General features: G+C 42.3%; 1 protein-coding gene across 1 annotated transcript in view; it reads left to right on the forward strand.

Moving 5' to 3' along the window:
- Positions 1-17,043, forward strand: part of C9H10orf67 (chromosome 9 C10orf67 homolog) — an 81,476-nt gene extending 64,433 nt beyond the window's left edge. The window contains exons 10-16 of the mRNA XM_051150868.1: positions 2,250-2,312; positions 2,619-2,698; positions 2,773-2,838; positions 4,235-4,322; positions 5,794-5,874; positions 5,955-6,021; positions 16,681-17,043. Coding sequence (XP_051006825.1) covers positions 2,250-2,312; positions 2,619-2,698; positions 2,773-2,838; positions 4,235-4,322; positions 5,794-5,874; positions 5,955-6,021; positions 16,681-16,757 — 522 coding nt within the window. The 3' untranslated portion in view covers positions 16,758-17,043. The remainder of the gene's footprint in view (positions 1-2,249; positions 2,313-2,618; positions 2,699-2,772; positions 2,839-4,234; positions 4,323-5,793; positions 5,875-5,954; positions 6,022-16,680) is intronic.
- Positions 17,044-20,966: the final 3,923 nt, after the last annotated feature.

Below are 20,966 nucleotides of genomic sequence, written 5' to 3' on the forward strand. Positions count from 1 at the left end.
GTGTGAGTTCGATGCTTGTTAAGGAAAGGAGAAGCGTATTGCATTGTCCAGAGGGATTTGGCATCTACCTCCATACAGACAGGGGTCCTCAGTTTTTAATAGGTTCTTAGGTGCATTATTCTGCAGAAGAGACACACCCCTAGCACATGCTGATGAGAGTCTTAGACTATCAAGTGCATTGTTAGAAGAGGGGTACATGCACAGCCCAACCAAGTGAAGTCTCAGGTTAGTAAACTGTGCCCTGGGCTTGCCTGTCTCACCACCACGACAGGCTTATGTGTACTGGAGATTGAATTCGAAGCTTTGTGCATACTAGATCAGCACTCTACCACTAAACTTGGGCTACATCCTCAGCCCTCCTGAATTAAGTCAGCTTATGAGTCCTGTCACATCCTGTTTGCTATGCCAATTGGCATTTTGGTTAATCAATTTAGTTGTCACATTCTTCATCAGTGTTACCAAGAAAATAACTTAAGGGAAGAAAAAATTACTTTGCCCATGGCTTCAAATATTTTTGTCTGTCATGTCATGGAGGGTAGAATGCAGCCAGGCCACACACATTGTGGCTGACTACAAGCAGGGCGAGAATGCCTAGACTAATTGGTTTCCCCATTTTCACCCTTTATGCCACGGCTTACTCTGCCCCCAGTCTATAGAATAGTGCCACACACATTCAAGCTGGGTCTTAGAGCTGGACATGCCCTCTCAGATATACCTAGAACTGTGTTCGAATAATCTCATAGTCAGAACTGGGGACACCACTCACTGGGTAGTGCTTTGCTGCGCACACACACGAACCTGAGTTTGTATCCTCAGCACCCATATAAAAAGCTGGTCATGGCAGTGTGCACCTGTTAGTTACAGTCCTTGGAGGAGACAGAAACAGGAGCATCCTTGGGTTGGCTGGCCAGGCAATCTAGCCAATTAGTGAGTTCCAGATTCAATGAGAGACCCTGCCTCAAAATTATAAGGAGGAAAACACCCATCTCTCTCTCTCTCTCTCTCTCTCTCTCTCTCTCTCTCTCTCTCTCTCTCTCTCCTCTCTTTCTCATCTTATAGGCACTTTAAATCAAGTCAAGATGATCATCAAGAGTTACCCAAAAACTGGGTAAAGGGACTTTCTCTGTCAAGCCTGATCTCCTGGCTTTGATCTCTGGGACTCACATGGCAGAAAGAAAGAACCAACCACAAAATTGTTCTCTGATTCGCCCCCCCCCCCATGTGCCCTGTAGTCCATGTTTGGCTACACACACACATACACACACACACACATATGCTAAATAAATGTAGTAAAAATAATTTAAAATAGATTAATCATTGATTCAGATGAGTGTGCATACATTCATTGATTCATTGAGCTGTCATTCCTCTGGAACCATGTGACTGACACACGCACGCACACACACACACACACACACACTTTCTCTTTCCTTTCTCATCATTCCCCTCCCCTCCCCTCCCTCCCTCCTCCCCCTCCTCCCTTTTTTTTCTTTCTTCCTCTTCCTGCTCCTCATTTTCCAGACAGGGTCTCTCACTAGCCTCAACAGTAAGCCCCAAGAACCACCAGTCTCCTCCTTTCCATATCTGGGGTTGCAAGAGGCAGCCACCAAGCCCTGCATTTTTAACACGGATTCTGGGAGTGGAACTCAGGTTGTGGTGCTTGCAAGGCAAGCACTTTACCACCTATCTCCCAAGACCCTAGCCCCGGTACGTTTTCTCACTTCCAAATAACCCGCTGTCCCTTCTACAGAAAAGTACAGCAATGGAACTTACTTTAATTTTCAAGTACTTTAAAAAAAAAAAGCTTGTGGCTTTATTAAAAATTAATTTCCTGCTTCACTTTTTTTTTTAAGTGTAATGGTGAGTGGGGCGGGAAAGATGGCTCAAGTGGTTGAGAGCCACATTGCTCCTTCAGAGAACCTGGGTTCAATTCTGAGCATATATATATGCAAAAATCTCATGTGCATAAGTCTTTTAAAAGTTTTTAAAAGTATAAATTTTGACCCATCACTATAGCTGTCACTTCACATATGCTGTGTGCACACTGAATTTTATGAGTTAAATGAGGCAGTGAAGACCTCTGGGCTACGGTTGGCAAATTTCGAGTCTCTATTTTCTTTTTTAAAATTATACACACACACACACACACACACACACACACACACACACACAAAGAAAGAAAGAAAGAAAAACTATGTTGATGCATTAGTCTGACATTTTGTCTTTACTATGGCTGATTCTCTTCACAGGTTAAATTTCAACTACCTCAAATGAGGCCTGAAGAGTTAGTGCTGAAGTTTCAGATGATGAAGGTATGAAAGTGGCCTCTGGGAACTGCATTACTTACCCCATTATTGCTCATGGATTCCGGCTAGTCCTAGGAAGGGACAGAGCTGGTCATTTCCAGAACATAGAAGTGTATGGTTGCAAAGTCTTCTGACTTCTGCGAATGTTCATATCTCTCTGTTCCTTCCTGGGACTCTCAACATTCCTCTCACTGTTGGTGGTAATCACGGTTTGCTTACTATTTGGCAGAAATAGCCTTTTTCTCACCTGGGAGGGAAGCTGCGGTGCCATTCATATCTTCAACCTTATACTGTGGCTTTTTTTATTAAAAGGATGAGGAGAAGAGAGCTTTGGAGAGTCAAGTACAGGAACTAAAAATTTTACTGGAGTATGAGAAGAAGAAGACAGAGAGGTACCAGGTTAAATGATTCACAGTTGTCCATCTGCAGGCAAGACACTATTTAACCACCTGTACATGTGTTCCAGGCTTAAAAAGGAAACTGATAACACCAACAAGAACTGGGAGAGGAAATTCCTCATTCTCAGGAACAGGTAGAGTGTGACGATCTGTACAAGTTTGCTTTGCAGAAAATCATCCACTCGTCCTTTCCTTTCATATAATAACTAATGCTAAATGACCTCATGTACTTCAAAGATGAAACACAACATAGTTTGTCTAGAAAAGTATTCAAAGTTACATAAAAGAAAGAGGAATTCACGACTCTCATTCTCTAGTTTGTTGTTTCCACCCTGAATATAATCCGGCATAGGCAGGCATCTTTCTCAGCGTGCAGACTACACACAGGTGTGCACACTACACATGATAAACACACTACACATGAGAGTGCACACTACACGTGAGCGTGCACAGTACATACGAGTATGGAGTGTACAGACTGCACACGAGTGTGCACACTGCACACATTACAAAGAAGGAATGGGGAAGGAATTGACACTTTGGTAGTGAGGAATATTCAGTCTACCATGGCCATCTTTTGGCCCCAAATATTTATGCCTCTCCTACACATAAAATGCTCTCCCAGGGCACTTCAAGTCTTTCTCCCTTCACCACCCCCAATTCAGTGTCAGCCCCAGTCTAAACCCTTTCTAAGACCTCAAAAGTCTTGATTTTCATGATCTAAATTCCTAATCATTGATGACTTCCTTGATTTCTAGTAGAATAGCATAGCCCAGACTCTCCTTGCATATTTTTTGCCTCGGATCTAGAAACAGACATTTCTTTTTTTTTTTTTTTTTTTTTTTTTTTTCTAAATTTTTTTCTTTTTAAAATATATTTTATTAATTTTATTCATATTATATCTCAATTGTTATCCCATTCCTTTATCCTCCCATTCCTCCCTCCCTTCCATTTTCCCCTTACTCCCCTCTCCTATGACTGTGACTGAGGGGGACCTCCTCCCCCTGTATATGCTCATAGGGTATCAAGTCTCTTCTTGGTAGCATGCTATCCTTCCTTTTAGTGCCACCAGACCTCCCCATCCAGGGGACATGGTCAATATGGGGCACCAGAGTTCGTGACTTTCACAAGAAACAGACATTTCTTAAAAATACCCTCACTCAGCGGAGTGTGGTGGCACACACTTTTAATCCTAGCAAGCTGGAGGCAGAGACAGGTGGATCCCTGTGAGTTTCAGGACAGCCTGAACTACAAAGCTAGTCTAGGACAGCCAAGGGTGCACAGAGAAACCCTGTCTCAAAACAAAACAAAACAAAACCTTCATTCATTTCAGTGAGAACCTACAGTCTGGGCTGGAAGGGGAGGTCATTGCTATTAGTTCTATATTTTTTTCAGAGCTAGGATATATAGTTTTTAAGGAAAAAGAAACAGATTTAAATTAATATTTTTATGTTTTATTAGCAATATTAAAAATTTTTAATGTGCTATTCCATCCTATACTATCTTATTATATCACTTCTTCTGCTGCAGCTTTCACATCCTAAAGGACGAGATGTTCACCAGACACACCCTTTTCCGGCAATTCGCAATGATTGCTGACACCTCCTTCAATTATGTTGTAAGTACATAGAATTCTTAGATGGTCTTTGAATGTGTCTGTTTGTGTCTATAAAAGACACATATCTTTTATTGAACTCCTATCACATTATATAGGCTCTGGAGGTAGCACATGACAGTCACTCTACCAGCTACTGGGGAGATAGGACAAAGTTCAGGGCCCGCAAAGAGCTCAGTTACTGTGAGACACAGATGTGTCAACAGAACTGTTATAATGACTCACTATGTAGAGCAGGGTGGCCTTGAACTCACAAATATCTGCCTGCTTCAACTTTCCAAGTGCTGGGATTACAGGCATGCACCACCACACCTGGCATGTAGGCATCAACTCTCGAAGGCTCCATTGTATGTTAGTGCTACTTTGGAGATCATCTGACCTGTAGTTGAGACTTACCAGCTCTATTTCTATACCAAATTAAAAATAAATTTTTAAAAAACCACCTTTCACTTTTGTAAGTGGTACTCTTTCATTCTGACAGCGTAAGTAATATTTCAGAGTTGGACTTGATCTACAGGTCTCCTATGCTGTGGTCTGAGCTGGGTATATTGTGCCATCAAGATGATCTCCAACGTGGCATTAATTTATAATGATTTGAGTTGGAGCATCTCTATAGTGCCCAAGCTAGTATCAAACCTCTAGATTTAAACATCCCTCTTGCCTTATCCACTTGGGTAGCCCGAACTCTGGGTGTACAGCACCATTGGTTCAAAGGAAAGCGTTTTTTTCAACTATATTTGAACAAATAAATTAGAAGCCAAGTTCTCATGTCATAGTTGAGGAGTTGAAGAGTGTGATGGGTGTTCTTGGTTGTCAACTTGACTACATCTAGATGAAGCTAAAACCCAGGCAGCTGAGTACAACTGTGAGAGATTCCTGATTGAAACACTGAAGTGGGAAGAGCCACCTTAAACCTGGACCCTTTGAGGTGGGAAGAGCCACCTTAAATCTGGACCCTTTGAGGTGGGAAGAGCCACCTTAAATCTGGACCCTTTGAGGTGGGAAGAGCCACCTTAAATCTGGGCGTGACTTCTGGTGGCATCCAACATAAAGAACCTGGAAGAAGGTACCTCTTGCTCCTTGCCTGCCTGTCCTGTTCTCACTGGCAGGCTCATCCCTTCACTGGCATTAGAGCTTACTTCTTTGGGATTCCAGTGTGTACCAAAACCCAGCTGAGACACACACACACACACACACACACACACACACACACACACACACCAACAGCAACTCTAAATTGTTTCTGTAATGGACATGTATAGACATATTTTCCTTGTTATTCTCTAAGCAATGCAATATAGCAGTCAGACTACAATCTGGAAGCCACTCTAATAAATCCCGTTTTTATATACGTAGGATCACTACATTGGTCTGCTTCCCTAGAGAAGCCTGACTAATACAAGTCTGTCCATATACCTTTGCTTTGACTGTGATTTGCCCTGGACCCACAGTACTTGCCACTTGTGTCTTTCAGAAAGTTAAGCCCTTGTACGTGCATGCCACCATGAACATGTCGGAGCCATCCTCTCCTACAAATGCTTTTCAGTCCCCCATGGTAGGTCAACTGTTTTTCCCTATTAAACATTTAACCCGTTAATATCACTGAAGCTCAGAAATGAAACTTTTCTGGTTAAGGTGCAGATGGATCCCAAGTTTGCGGAGATACCCAGTGACCAGGTGACCTTTACACACCTGCCAAACGGTAAGAACTCAGGGAGTGGGAGTAGAGGTGTTTCCCATAGGGCTAGCCTAGCACATGTAAGGCCCTGTCATCCCTCACAGCACCAAAGAGAAATAAGGTACAACCTGTTATGGCTAGGAAAAGAGGTCCGCACACAGGATGAGTACACGAGACATATTAAACCTCAGTTTTTTCCTCCTCTTCCCTCCCCTTCCTCTGAGCCTCAGTCTGTAGCACAGGCTGGCCTCAACCCTCACAGAAATCCTCCCTTTATTTCACTTTTCTTGTTTAGTTGAAGGCAGCTGGTACTATAGTTGCAATCAGGACTTCTCAGCCAATTTACGAACTTCATCCTTTTTTTTTTTAATTCTGACTACTGCTAGTTGAAAGTGAATTTTCTCCCTCTTCAAACTCAGAAGCTGTCTCAGTTAAAATTTCATGTCTTTTTACTAGATTGCAAAAAAGAATGAAAACACACACACACACACACACACACACACACACACACACACACACACACACACACACACAAAACCAAAGCCCAAATTCCGAAGCTCTGGTTTATCCAATTTAATAATTAGCAGAAAAAGAAAGCTGTTTCTTGCAAATTTTTCTTTGATCAATCCTTAACGAACTTCAAATTGGATGTAGTTTTATGATACAATTTCTTTTGTTTATATGCATCTGTGAAACTTTTCCCTGAACTTGGAAACCAAAATAAATCTAAGGAAGAGTACTTGTGCTCAGGGCGAGAGGAGACACAGGTTCCCAGAGAAGCTAGCGGGTCGGGGGTGCGCCTCAGTGGTAGAGTGTTTGCTTAGTGTCCATGAGACCCACTGGGGAAGGGAAGCTATTCCTTAAAGCATATAACTTTGTAGAGCATAGTAAACGAGTAGCATTAACAAAATATAATTATGAGCATTGACCTTGACTGATCACTGAGTGAGTGATTTGTTTGGCCTGTCTATAAATGGTTAAAAGTAGACTAGTTAATGAAGCTCTGAGCAAGGGGGACCGGTGTGACAAGAGCTTAAATCCCAGTCTCTGCAGAAAGCGTGAAGAATCTCTTTTCCTGGGTGTCTGTGCAGTGGGGAACCGTTTCCTGTGGTTTTCTGCACTGTTGATATGGGGCCAGTGGTTGTCTTCTGAGGGACAAAGGAACCTTTGAGCAGTCACAGTGATGGGTGCCTCCCCCACTGACAATAGATTACAGCCGCGATCAGACTGGACTCCATAGCTGAGGAAACAGCACTGTTTAAAGATGTCAGTATTTGAATAATGAATTAGATGCGTTGAACTGTTACTAGTATGTAAGTTATTTTTAAAATATCTAAATGTACTTGTGGCTCATCACCAAAAAAGTGTAGATTAGTAAATTCAGAGCTTGTTGTTGACCTAAATTTTGAATTAGGAAACTAAAACCACAGCAGTACATCCAGTTGAGGGCATTGTATCCACAGTTGACTTTCCAGGGCTGGTGATATAGCTAACTAGAGAGATTCTGCCTTGCATTCTCAAAGTGCTGGGTCACACACACACACACACACACACACACAAGTAGTTTTTAATTGACTTTCCAGAGGCAAGGAAGTTATTTTTCAAAGGTCCACTTAAAGTATTAGCAGCACAGATAACTGGTGGCATGTGTGTGGTAAAGCGGCTCTCGCTGCAACGGTCACTACCCATCCTTCCTCATCCTTGGGAACACAAAATGCAGAGTTAGCTCCGCCTGGTCTCCTGAAAGTCCTCCAAAAAGGAAATAACTGTGGCTCCTAGGAAATAATATGTTACTAGTATTTTCAAGCACTGATTCACAAATACGTACTAATGAGGCATTAGCTACACATTAATATGCATCTGAGCTATAAGCAAACTTTTATCACTTTCTATACCATGAAGATATGCACAAAAATGTATCTGGCAATGGACCATAAATGGAACCATGTGTGTGTGTGTGTGTGTGTGTGTGTGTGTGTGTGTGCTGCGTATACATGAGTGTGTGATGTGTACACCTATGTATGTACACTCAGAGGCCAGAGTGGGACATTGGGCATCTTCCTCTGTCACTCCTTGCTTTGTTGCAGGGACACAGATGTCTCACTGAACTGGGCGCTGTGTCTTTGGCTATGCTGGCTGGTCAGCCTTTCTCAGGGTCCTAATGCTGGGCTTACAGAGACATGCAGCCATGCCTAAGTGTTACATGGTGCTTGGGATTTAAGCTCAGATCCTCGTGCTTGCTGAGCTGCTGCTCTTAGCCACTGCAGCCTTCAGCCCCTTCTAGACTGGACTCCTTGTTTTGTCATTCAAAATACTCAAATCAATATTAACCTTTAAAATGCCCCCGTGGAACATGAAAGTAACAACCCCCTCTGTTACAGAGCAAGGCTGCACCAAAGATTTAAATTCCTAGGCTGTACTTTCACACCACAGAATACTCTATGAAAGCACGTACAGCTGACATGTAGTAAGAAGAGGTGATTGGTTAGTGCTTTTCAAACTAGCACCGCATGAGGCAGGTTCCCCCCGCCGCCCCCTCCTGCCCCCGTTGATTTCTTCCTCCACTTAGCAGGTAGCTCACATGAGAACAGCAAGGGTTGGCAAACTGCTATGGTTACACCAACAGTAGCACTGGGGGATTCCATCAATGACCCATAAGTCTATACCTGGCACCCCTGGACTGGGTTGTCTGACCCCAAATGCATGTAGGACCAAGTGCGGTCTGGTTTCGACAGGACATGGGGTCACTCTAGGATGCACCAGGAAGAGCGAGTGCTTTGGAGGATGACACTTTGGCCGCAGGCTCAGTTCATGCCTTAATCCACCACTGGCAGCTACCTCTGGTTTTCCGCTGCCTTATAATCGCTAAGACGATTAAATAAAATAATCTACTGAAAGACATTTGGAGCTAATTCTCCCATTTGCTTCTCTTCACGAGCTGTTTCTAATGTAAACCCAAACAGAAGTCTGGCAGGTCTGTATTTTAATTTCCCTCGTGAGAGCAATGAGGCTCTGAGCAGTACATGCATAAATCAAAACAACTTCATCTTTGTTTCTTTAATAACTAGTTTTCCGTCAGGCACTAATAAAATCTGAATCAGGAACTAGTATATACAGTGCCTTGAGAAAAGCAAATTAAAGTCATAACATATAATCAAAACAATGTTATATCATGGATGACCTGTCCAAGCAGGTTGTAAGGAACTTCTCTGTGAGGGAGTCCTGAGAGTTCTAAAGAGAGCCATGGGGCTTTCATTTATGCAACAGCCACTTTTAAGAGATTTTTAAAAATTTGGCGACTAGAAGGGAATCAAAACGAAGCACAACACTATCTGAAAGATCTCAGAGCAGTTTTTTTTTTTTACATGGCGGTAATTTTCCCAAGAGAGCACACGTAAGATTATTAATTTGTTTGCTGTTGGCCTGTGATGAAGTGTGGGATGTGAGCCTCCCATTGTGTGGCCCGTGCACCACCTCCGATCTTATGTACTCAAGCAGACCTTTCTCACAGACCAGTAATTAGGTGTTATTGACATTGTAATCTCTGGAAATGGTCTTAATGAGCCCCAAAGACACGAACCCCATAGATAAAACCTCAAAGTAACAGTGGCTGTTTAAGCACTTTTGTCAGGAAGCAAAGGCTCAAACATCAGTATCTGTGCTCCAGGGGAAACCCAAACTGAGGCCCAGATTACATTGTGTGGTTGACTCCTGCGATTTCTAGGGAAAAAATACCAAACCAGTTACCTAAAAGCTTTTGGGGAATAGTAGAAGGACCATAATACATTTTACAAAATGTTTTAGAATCTTTTTCACCCTTTAAATTTTTTGGCCTGAAAGTGTTTTCTTCAAAGTCTTTTTTTTTTTTCTTCTTACCACTTGGCAAGACTAAATGCTGATCAAGAGTTTAATTTAGTTGTACCTGATGCTGTTTGAAAATTTAAAATTGTTTGTTTGTTTGTTTTTAAATCACACAAGGAGCTGGAGAGATGGCTTAGTAGTTCAGAGCACTGGCTGCTTTTCCAGAGGACCTGGGTTCAATTCCTAGCACCCACATGGCAGCTCACAGCTGTCTGTAACTCCAGCTCCAGGATGCCTTTCACCCTCACACAGATGCACATGAAGGCAAAACACCAATGCACATAAAATAAAAATAAATGACTTTTTAAAAGGGCATGTGCCAAGAAAAAAAAATCACACACGTAATTAGGTAAAACTTCACTCAAAAAGTTCGAAACTAATTAAAACTACGCGTTACCAATTCGATTTTTATTAATTCATTCTACTCATATTTGTAGAAATATGTGCATTTTGTTTGATAAATGCCACACAGCGCATTTTAAACGTATGTAAAATTAAAATCTAACAAGTTAACCTTGGTCTAGAACAGACTATCAACTGTAATTAATAGAATTTTTAAAGAGTAGCCAAATTCACACTTAACGTGTACTTTAAAATATAATTTATATAAAACTGATACAGAGCATTTTAGTTTCTAATTATTGGCTATAAACACTAACGTGTGTATGGGGCTGGGCATGAGCATGCAACGTAGGCTCCTAGCACTGAGAGGTGAGACAGGAGACTCACTGTGAGTTTGAGGTCCAGTCTTGACTACAACGTTGAATTACAAGGCTGGAAGGACTCTGGGGTGAGACCCTGTCTCAAACAACTTTTACATGGAATAAACCTGTGAGCTACTTTTAAACATAAGGCTAACCTGATTTTCTAGGTATAGAGTATAAAGAGACAGTAAATGTTAACAGCATCGTTGGCACCAACTCTTGTACTCTTTCCTTTGCTGTTACCAACTCTCTATTTTTGAAATGCTTGTATTATTAAATTACCTGTAGTCTTTGTCTTGGATATTTGAGCTGAGTCTCTTTCCTTGAGATTTTTCCTTGTTCTCCCATACACTTATTCCTGTATTCCATACATTTGCTGCTTGAGACAAACACGTCAGAGCAGAAGAGAACAAATTAGACACGAACTGACCTTGTAAAGCCTGTAAATTCTGCATTGGTATGGGAAAGGGTACAGAAGCCACTTGTATTAAAGAAGGCAAGGTGGAATTGAAAGGCTTTCTGAAGAGTTGTCCACAAACTAAAGAAGGCACTGAAAGTGTGACAACTGGGGGTGGAGAAGTGCTTGCCTACCAGTAACTTTGTTTTGAAAATACAGTGCTTGGGAAAGATGGCTGGGGGTGGAGGGTCAAGAGCACTTCCTGCCCTTCCAGGGGACCTGCGTCAAGTCCCCAGCACCCACATCAGGTGCCTCTCAACTGCTGCTGTCTCCAGTTCTAGGAGATCCAGTGTCCTCTGGCTTCTGCAGTACACATGTGGTGTACAGAGACGAATTCAGGCACGCACACATGAGTAAAAATAAATAAGTCTTTCTTTAAAACATAAAGAAAATGCGGTGCTGATATCTTAAAACTTCACTCAAAAAGTTCGAAACTAATTAAAACTACGCGTTACCAATTCGATTTTTATTAATTCATTCTACTCATATTTGTAGAAATATGTGCATTTTGTTTGATAAATGCCACACAGCGCGGTTCTTATCATGTGTGTGCCCGGCACCAAGAGGACTTTTCTAGTGTGTATTAGTTGAGTTTGTTTTGTGTGTTTTCCTTTAGGAAAGAGGATTTGTCGATTGTAATCGTTAATTGTTCCCAAATAAAAACAACAAAATGTAAAAAGTTAAATCCTCACCGCCATTTGAGGCAGCTATGAAGTATGGAGCCTGCTCGTGCCTCTTGTGTCAGCAGCAAAGGGTGCCCAGCTGGGGTGGAGATAGGTCTACCCTGGGCCGTGCAATCTGGGCCTGGTGTCTCTGAATCCACCAGCATGGCTGCTCTTAGTTCTGCCTGTGGTAAATATGTCGGGTTATTCATAATGCCTCTAACTGTTGGAAAAACTGCAGCATACTGCAAATCTAGAGGTTTCTTTGAGTAGCAAATAAATGCTTTCTCTTTTCCTGGCTCTCAGAGTCCGAGGGACAGACTTCCTCTTCGCTTTAGTTCCCATCACAGTTTGTTGCTGCGCTTTGTAGGGATTGTTCAGCTCACACGAGCTTTACTAGAGACTCCATGGAAACACTTTGAGTAAAGCCAGGCCTGTAATCCTAGCTGTTCTGGCCGCTGAGACAGGAAGATTGCAAGTCCAAGCCTTGCCTGCATCACAGAATGAGCCTGAGGGAAGCTCTCAAAAGTGAAGGCTGAAGCATAACTCACCAGGAGGTGGCCTGTCTGGCATGTACGCAGGTCAACTGGCAACACTACAAAAAGTAATTCAAGAGAAAAAAGTGGATTGGACATGGGGCTCAGTGACACCGTGCCTACTTAGCATGATCTAAGGCCCAAGCAACAAACCCCTGTGCTTTCAATAAATAATAACAACTTGGGTTTGATAATTTCTTAGTTTCTTGGTATCCCAGGTGCCAAATCTGTCTTGGGTTGCAGGAAGTTTGTGTTGTCTTCCTCCTGGTTGGCATAGCACAAAGCCAGGGTATGCCTTACCCAACTAATCCTTATGACCTTGGGGTCCTCAACATACTCTCTGAGCAGAGGTGTGGTGTTCTTTTTTTTTTTTTTTGGTTTTTCAAGTTTTCAAGACAGGGTTTCTCTGTGTAGCCTTGGCTGTTCTGGACTCACTTTGTAAACCAGGCTGGCCTTGAACTCACAGCGATCCACCTGACCCTAACCCTAACCCTAACCCTGAGTGCTGGGATTAAAGGTGTGCCCCACCTGGCTGGCCAGGGAGCTCAGAGTACTGCCTGCTCCTAAAACTCCAGCACCAGCATTACAGGGATATGCCGCCATGCCTGTGTTTTCCATGACTTGTTTGCCTCTAACGTGGTCTTCAAGCTCATAAGCCAAGCACTTTATTAAATGAGCTATCTTCCCAGCTCTCATAGATGCTTTCTAATAGCTGGATATTACATTCCGATTACGGGGTTTGATAACATGTACTTATATCTGTCATCTTACTTTTATATTTTCTGCCTTTTTATTACCTCCTAGTGTGCTTTTCATTGTTTCATTTAAATGGACAACATTTTCTCTATTCTTTTTTTTCTTCTTCTGTTCCTGAAAGCTTGATGTGTTACTTGTTTTATTTAAATATATTTTCATATGTGCATTTCGTAATATATGTGCATGTTTAAAGCGCCATTGTTTCAATACTTGGTTGAATGGGAGTCTAGTGATGGCAGATTGCATCTTCATTTTTTAACTCCTTGATAGGAGTTTAACATGTGAAAACCTAGGTTGGCAATGCATTAGCTTCTTGCCTTGTTGCTGTGACAAAAATACCTGAAAAACACACAAAACTTAAGGAACAAAGTTTATTAGGGTCACAGTCTGAAAGTACAGTTCATCAAAGCAGGGCAATCATGGGAGCAGGGGCTTGAGGGAGCTGAAGGAGAGGAATGCAGGCAGTGTTCAGCTCCCTCCCACTCCCTTCAGCCCGGGACCCCACTCACGCAGAGGTGTCACCCTGCGTAGAGCGGGTCTTTACCCTCAACCCACTCTCCACAGTCTGTCTCAGGTGTGCTTGGAGGCTTGGCTTCCCAAGTGAACCTCGATCTTGCCACGTTGCCAGTCACTATTAACCACAGGTGTTTTTCCTCCACACTTCACCATTTTATCAACACCGTTAAGCCACTGCACAGGGTTCTGGGAAGGAAGGTGGCAATTGATCAGAAGCTTGTGGATTTTCTCCACTTTTATATGGTTTACTCTTTCATTCCTGGTATTTATCACCACTACCATCTACGCAGTTCTCTGTTGGTTGCCGTCAATACGGAGAAAATGGTTGAGATGAGATGATTTATTTATATGTCCATTTACTTCTAGAAAGTTCTCAGCAATTAGATTTTCAAATGCTACTTTTTCATCGTGCAGCATTCCCTAAATTATTTTATACTGAAACATCTCTCAGCCCATTCTGCATTCTCTGAATCCACATGATTTTTGTATCCCTATTGTGGTTGCAGGTGTACACTCCAATATCGTCTTCCAGTTTTCTAACTCTCTCTTTAGTTGTGCTGATTTAAATCATGTTTCAGTCCCTCAATTTACTAACTTCCATATTTCCAAGATTTTTTGTTTGTTTTTCTTTTTCTTTTTTTTTCTTTCTTTCTTCTTCTTCTTCTTTTTTTTTTTTTTTTTTTTTTTTGTTTTTTTTTTTTTGTTTTGTTTTGTTTTTTGTTGTTGTTTTTGGGTTTTTTGTTTTGTTTTGTTTTGTTTTTGTTTTTCGAGACAGAATTTCTCTGTGTAGCCCTGGCTGTCCTGGACTCACTTTGTAGACCAGGCTGGCCTCAAACTCACGGTGATCCCCCTGCCTCTGCCTCCCAAGTGCTGGGATTAAAGGCGTGCACCACCACGTCCCGCGTTTATTTGTTTTTCAAGACAGGGTTTCTCTGTGTAGCCTTGGCTGTCTTGAAGCTCACTCTGTAGACCAGGCTGGTCTCAAACTCACAGAGGACGGTCTGCCTCTGCCTCCCAAGTGCTGAAATTAAAGGTGTATGCCACTACTGCCTGGCATATATTTGATTTTCTAATTGGTTTTTTTTTTCTTTTTTTGTAGCTATTCTTTCTTATGTTGTTTTGACATAGCTTATAGCGGACATTATCAATTATAACATTGAATGTTAATACACATTTTAAATCATTCCCGGACTATTTCATCAGCTTGAATTCATCTACAGTGAACTTATGTTCTGACAACTTACCTTATTATTGTCTGTTTTTTGTTTTGTTTTGTTTTGGGTTTTTTTGGTATTTTAAGCCAATGTTTATTTTGGAATTTCAGTTTGTAGATAAAGACGTCTCTTTACCTATCTCCCTCTACCCTCTCTTTCACTTTCTCTATTCTCTCCCTCCCCATAATAACTTTATTTTAATTTGATTACCTGTAATAATCTTATCTTAAATAAGGGCACATAGAGGCACTGGTGTGCTATAATTTAGATTTGGAATGTCCCCCCAAAACCATGTGTTCAAAGCTTTTACTTTGGCCTATTGTGCTATTGAGAAGTGGCCAAATCTTTAAGAGATGAGACTAGACTTATCAGGAGGTTTCAATTTACTGGGTACTTGTCCTTAGAAGGTATGACATTGGTCTGGAGAGATGGCTCAGAGGTTAAGAGCACTGACTGCTCTTCCAAAGTTCCTGAGTTCAATTCCCGGCAACCACATGGTGGCTCACAGCCATCTATAATGAGATCTAATGCCCTCTTCTGGTGTGCAGGCATACATGCAGGCAGAAGACTATATAAATAATAAATAAATAAATCTTGTTTTTAAAAAGGTGTGGCATAATGCTGGCAGCTTTAATCCACTTCTGACTAGAAGGCAAACAGCTTTGCCCCACTAGACAGTCCCAATCATGACACTGCCCTCAGCTCAAAAGAGTGTGGCCAAGTGATGGTGGTATGGAACTCAGAAACCACATTCAGAAAAAGCGTGTTTCACAGGCTGATCCCCTCGGGCACTATGCTATAGTAAGAGAAAGCTGACTTCAACATCATGTGAGAAGACAGGATTCTGTCCACAGCAGACTAGTTATTTTACTTTTTTGTAATACAAAAAATAATTACCTTTTTAAATACAGTATGTCATTTTACTTTATTTTTAAATTTTACTATCATGTCCATATGAAATATTAAAGAATAAATTACTACATTATGCTCCTTCCTTCACCCCCAAAATAAACTTTATATACTCAAATCAGTTTTCTTCGCATTCTGGACAAAGGAAACTTCATTTGATTTAATCTTTATTTATACAGTCTGTCCTAAGGACATCAATAGTCATAGTCATTATTGTTTTCTGCTTCAAAATTATATCTTGAATATTGTTTTAGAAAGAACTTTTTAAAAGAACACTTCAAGACTAGGAACACAGCTTAGTATCTGATCATTCCCTTTGTGTGTATTCAGTGCTCAGAAACACACACACACACATAGGCAGATACAGACAGTATACACAGACACACACAGTACACACAGACACATATACATATAATACACAGAGAGACACACACATGTACACACACACAGACATAGATAAACACATAGTACACACAGAGAGACACACATACACACAGACAGACACACAGTACACACAGAGAGACACACGTACACACAGACACACACACAGGCACACACAAGACAGACACACAGACATATACACAGACAGGCAGGCACAGGCAGACTGACAGACAGACAGACACACACACACACACACACACATGCACGCACATGCTCACGTTAAGTCTGTTACATCTTTGAAGACTGCCTGTTCTGACCGAAACATTGTTCCTCTTTCAGGAAAAGCACATGTATGGATTAAATATATCCAGTCCTACCCCTCCATTAATACAAAATATAACAAAATAAAAACAAAGAAACTCTAAATGTGTTTCTTGTGAATTGTATTTTTTTAGCTATGACAAGATCTTTGCAGGTATAATCAAGTTGAGATGAAGTTATTAGGGGGTTAGCAATGAAATAGGCACTTTTCTGCTTTTTTCCAAAAGTTGCTGAGTCCTCCTTTGGGCCCATAGGTACCCAAAAGCAGATTGAAAGCATGCCACGTTTTCCTTATGTTGTGTCAGTCTCTCTTACTTTAGCCGAAGGCACAGAGTTAAATCACTGTCCTTAACTTTTCCTCTTGAGTCACCTTTGCGTCTAGGTACAACAACCTTTCACTGGAAGGAAAAGGCCTTAACACCAATGAGAACAATCCTCAGTGAGAAGGAGGCTGCATCTTGGAGCAGAAGTAAGCATCTAAGGACCACCACCTTATTCCTTCAAGGGATAATGATTTCTTTGGACCACGCTGAAGTACCAGAACTGAGGCAACACCTTTATTAAGGCCACTTTATCATGTATACTTCTGTCCCCATTTAAACATAAAGCCCATGTCTTTATCCTGACTATAAACTTGGTGTCAATGAACCTCTTTGCCTGTTCTTCCCAGTGTGGTCACATTAAATAAACCCCTTTCCCATGATTTTCCCAATTACTTGTCTCTTTAATTTCTATATTGGAGACAGCTGATAGAACCTAGCTTGATGGGGCTTTCAGAATCAGTCTTTTACCCTAAGAGTTCTGGTTATACCAACTCAATGTATCCCATGTCCATATTAGAGAAAACACTATATAAACACTCAACACTCTCAGGGAAAGCACTGAGTGGTGGCAAATTGGACTGGGGGAGAGGAGAGAAAGAAGAGAACTAGGGAAAGAGATAGCAGAGAGGGGGAGAAAGGAAGGGGCCAAGAGAAAGACGAGAGGAGCAAATCAGGGGAGGGAGATAGGAATGATTCAACTACAAACAAATAAATGCCAGGAATGGCAGCCATCACCAGGAGCTCTGGAGAGGCAAAGGTGGCATGCACCCACCCTCAAAGGAAGAATGGCTTTCTGACTTTGGGTACTTGAGTTTTAGATTTACAGCCTATGGAGCTAACTAAGACGACACGTATGTTAAACCAACCAGCTTGAGAAATGCGGTGATCTGAATGAGACGTAGCCTTCATGTATTTGAGCACTTGGTACCATGTTTGGTGGCAGTTTCGGGAGGCCAAAGAACATTTGGAAGGTGAAGCCCTAGGGGTGGGCATTGAGGCTTTGAAACCTCAGCACTTCCTGTTTGTGCCCCACCTTCCTGTGCATGGATGAAGATGTGATCAGCCAGCTTCTTGCTCCTGCTGTCATGTTTCCCCCACCATAATAGACTCCATTCCTCTGGAATCCTGGGACAAAGCAAACTCTTCCTTAAGTGACTCTTGTCAGTCTATTTTATCACAACAGAAATTAGAAGCAGGAAAGTAAAGGTGTTACTGTGAAGAATTTGACCATGTTGGGTTTTAAGAGGAATGAGGAAGACTTGGACTAGAAAAACATTGAATGTTCTATGCAGAGCTAACCTGGCCATGCTAGTAGGAGCCTGGAACTCTATAGTGCTGAGAGCTTTGTGAACAGAGAAATCCCAGATCATGAGGTTTCAGAAGGGAACACGAACTCTATTAGCAACTGTGTTAGAAGCCATTCGTGTGATATTTTGGCAAAGAATCTGGTTATTTTCTGTGCATGTGCTGAGAATTTACATGAAGCTAAATGTAAAAATAATGGACTAATTTATTTTGTGGAAGAAAACTCAACAGCAGTTGAGTCAGTGGATGGTTATTACTGATTACCTTTATTCAGCCCTACAATGAAAAAGAGCAAAAAGTGGGGTAAAAAAGAAATGAAAACTATGCAGTTTGGAGGAGGAGAGAGCATTAGAAGCACTGCGGCCACAGTTGTGTTAAAAGAGGAGAGAGACTGTTGTTGTTAAGGAGAAGCCTCCTGCTCTACATCTTTGGAAAGATAGAAAAGTGGCCTCAAGGCAAGATCACGCCCAGAAAAGCTTGCATCTGAAAGAAAGCTAAAGAGTATGCTTATCCATAGAAAGCAATTGCTTGAGTGTACAGACATTGCAGACACTGTGGTTCAAGAGGCCAGGGCACACCCCATGCTGGCAGCCAAATTTAGGAGTGTCACCCATGAGGTACTCAGTTTTGGTTTTTGGGGGGTTGTTTGTTCGTTTGTTTGTTTGTTTTTGAGGCAAGAAAAATGCAAGGTTGAAGGAGTCCTAGATTCTTTCTCTGCTGTTTCAGAACGTTACTGATATCAGGAAACACGTCACAGGGTCACGGTTCCTTCAAAGATGTCCTGAGAGGCCACTGAATGAGGATGTTAAGGTTGTGGTAGAGACCTCCAAGATACTGGAGATGCCAGAATCATGAGACATCATCTACCAAGGAGAGTGGCATACAGGGAGTGGAACCAGCCCATGGCCGAGATTGGCTTGCAAGCAGCAAGGCTGGACAGGCAGAACCACCTAAGCTCTTTAAACCAAAGCCCCAGGTATTGGACATGAAATGACCGGATCCAGTGTTTGCCTGCAGAACTTCAGCCGGCCTGTGGTCCCATCTTTTCTCCCTGTGCTCCCATTTCTCCATTGGAATGGTTATGTACATAATGTGCCACTGTGTGTTGGGAGTATGTAAATTGTCCTTTTATTTATGTGGGGCAGGGGTCGTAGGTTTAAAATTGCTTTCATTTTTTTAAGAGAGCTTTGAACTTTTCTTCAACAGTATTGAGACTTTTATAAAAGCATCAGAACTTTTAAACTGGGACTGGATGTATTTTGGATTCTATGACCCTGAGCCTATGGAGTAGAATGTGGTTCCCCACAGGCTTGGATTGAGGAGGTTGCAGAGACTTTAAGTACAGCCTTGCTGGAGAAATTCTATAACTCGGGGGAGGGGTCTGAGGGTTTGTAGCCCCTCTCTCTCCTCTCTCTCCTCTTCTCTGTCCTCTCTCCTCTCTCCTTCCTGTGTGTAAACGAAGATGTGATCAGCCGGTTTCCTACTTTTGCTGCCATGACATGCCTTCCCCACCAAGATGGATTCTCTTCCTCTGGAACCCTAAGCAAAAATAAACTTTCTTAAGTTGCTTCTGTCAGAATGTTTTATTAAAACAGGAAAAAAAAGTAGCAGGCTTTAAGCAAACCCAGGATGACACTGTAACAATGCAAGACATCCATGCTAGATAGCTCGGCTACGTTCCACAGGGCGAGTTGACGGATCTAACCTTCCCATTTTGCTTCACAAGAGATGGTGAAGAGTGTGAGCAGAAGGTTACTGTGTAACTCAAATGCTGGGGTCTGTACCCCTATATCTGGCTGCAATCCATGTTTTGTGAGTCTCTTGTCTCAGTGTTGTATCAACCCTGCCCCTCCCCAATTGTCCCCCAGATGTGCCATTAAAGTAGTTTGCACCCAGTCGCTGAGCAGGGAAGAGAATAGGGCTGGGCTTCCTGCCCTCCAGGGGACCATGATTTAGAGAAGGAAGTGAGGGTTTGAGCCCCAGGCAGAGGTCCAGGAGAGGTGAAGAGAGAGCAGCTGGGATGAGGAAAGCCATAAAGTGTAAGTATCTCAGGGATTTATGCTGGAAGGAAGCCAGAGTAGCTTAGAGGGTAAGACCAGAGTAGTTACTGCTCAGGATTGTGCTGTAAAGCTTGAAAGAACAAAGAATATACTAGAGTCAATTATTTGGGGGGATAGCCTGGTTAAGAGAGAAACTGAGAAACACAATTTTATAAAAATAACTTTAACAAAGGGGTCCCGCCATTTGCTAGGTACCACAATGAAGCCATTGCTTCTTGCTTAGTTGGAACACTGCTGTTCCCCAGCCTAAAGACTTTCTTTGACAATAAAAATTCAAACGGGATAAGGCTCCTATGTGAATGTGCTTGCTGCATCCCGGGCAGTCAGTGAACTCACATATTTGACAAAAGTGATCTTCGGTGGTTGAGGAGGTGACTCGGTTAGTAGTGCTTGCCTAACAAGCACGAGCACCTGAATTTAATCGCAGAGCCTTGAAAAGCTGTTCGGCATTGTCATTCCAGAGCTGGGGAAACAGAGACAGGAGGCTCTCTGGGGCTCACTGGCCAAACAGCCTAGCCTAGTCAGTGAGCTCCCTGATAGTAACAGACCCATCTCAAAGGAGGTCGCTGGCATCACTAAGAATGACATGAGCATATACCTGTGTGTCTGTGTACCCACAAGGACACACACACACACACGAAAACTGAGTCTCAACCTCATTCCCTTGAGAACTGATTTGATACAGAGAAGTCACAATCTCCCCATATCCCTAACCATTCTTTCATCCGCAGAGCATCCACAGAGGGTGCAGACACACTTTCCTCCTTCCCTCCCACCAAGGCGCCTGCTCCTGTTCCCTCTTCCTTTCTCTGGAAACTAACCTGGGAGAAACTGGAAGCTGCTGTTTCTCTTGTCTCCAGCCTCCATGTCCCAGACTTGTCTGGGCTCTGTCTGCTGCCTACCCACTTCTCCCTTCTCCTTGCCACTGCTAAGGCAGAGAGTTTCTAGGTCTCACCCCAACATT

Source organism: Acomys russatus, chromosome 9 (assembly GCF_903995435.1).
Source record: "Acomys russatus chromosome 9, mAcoRus1.1, whole genome shotgun sequence".
In the NCBI taxonomy this organism is placed as follows: Eukaryota; Metazoa; Chordata; class Mammalia; order Rodentia; family Muridae; genus Acomys; species Acomys russatus.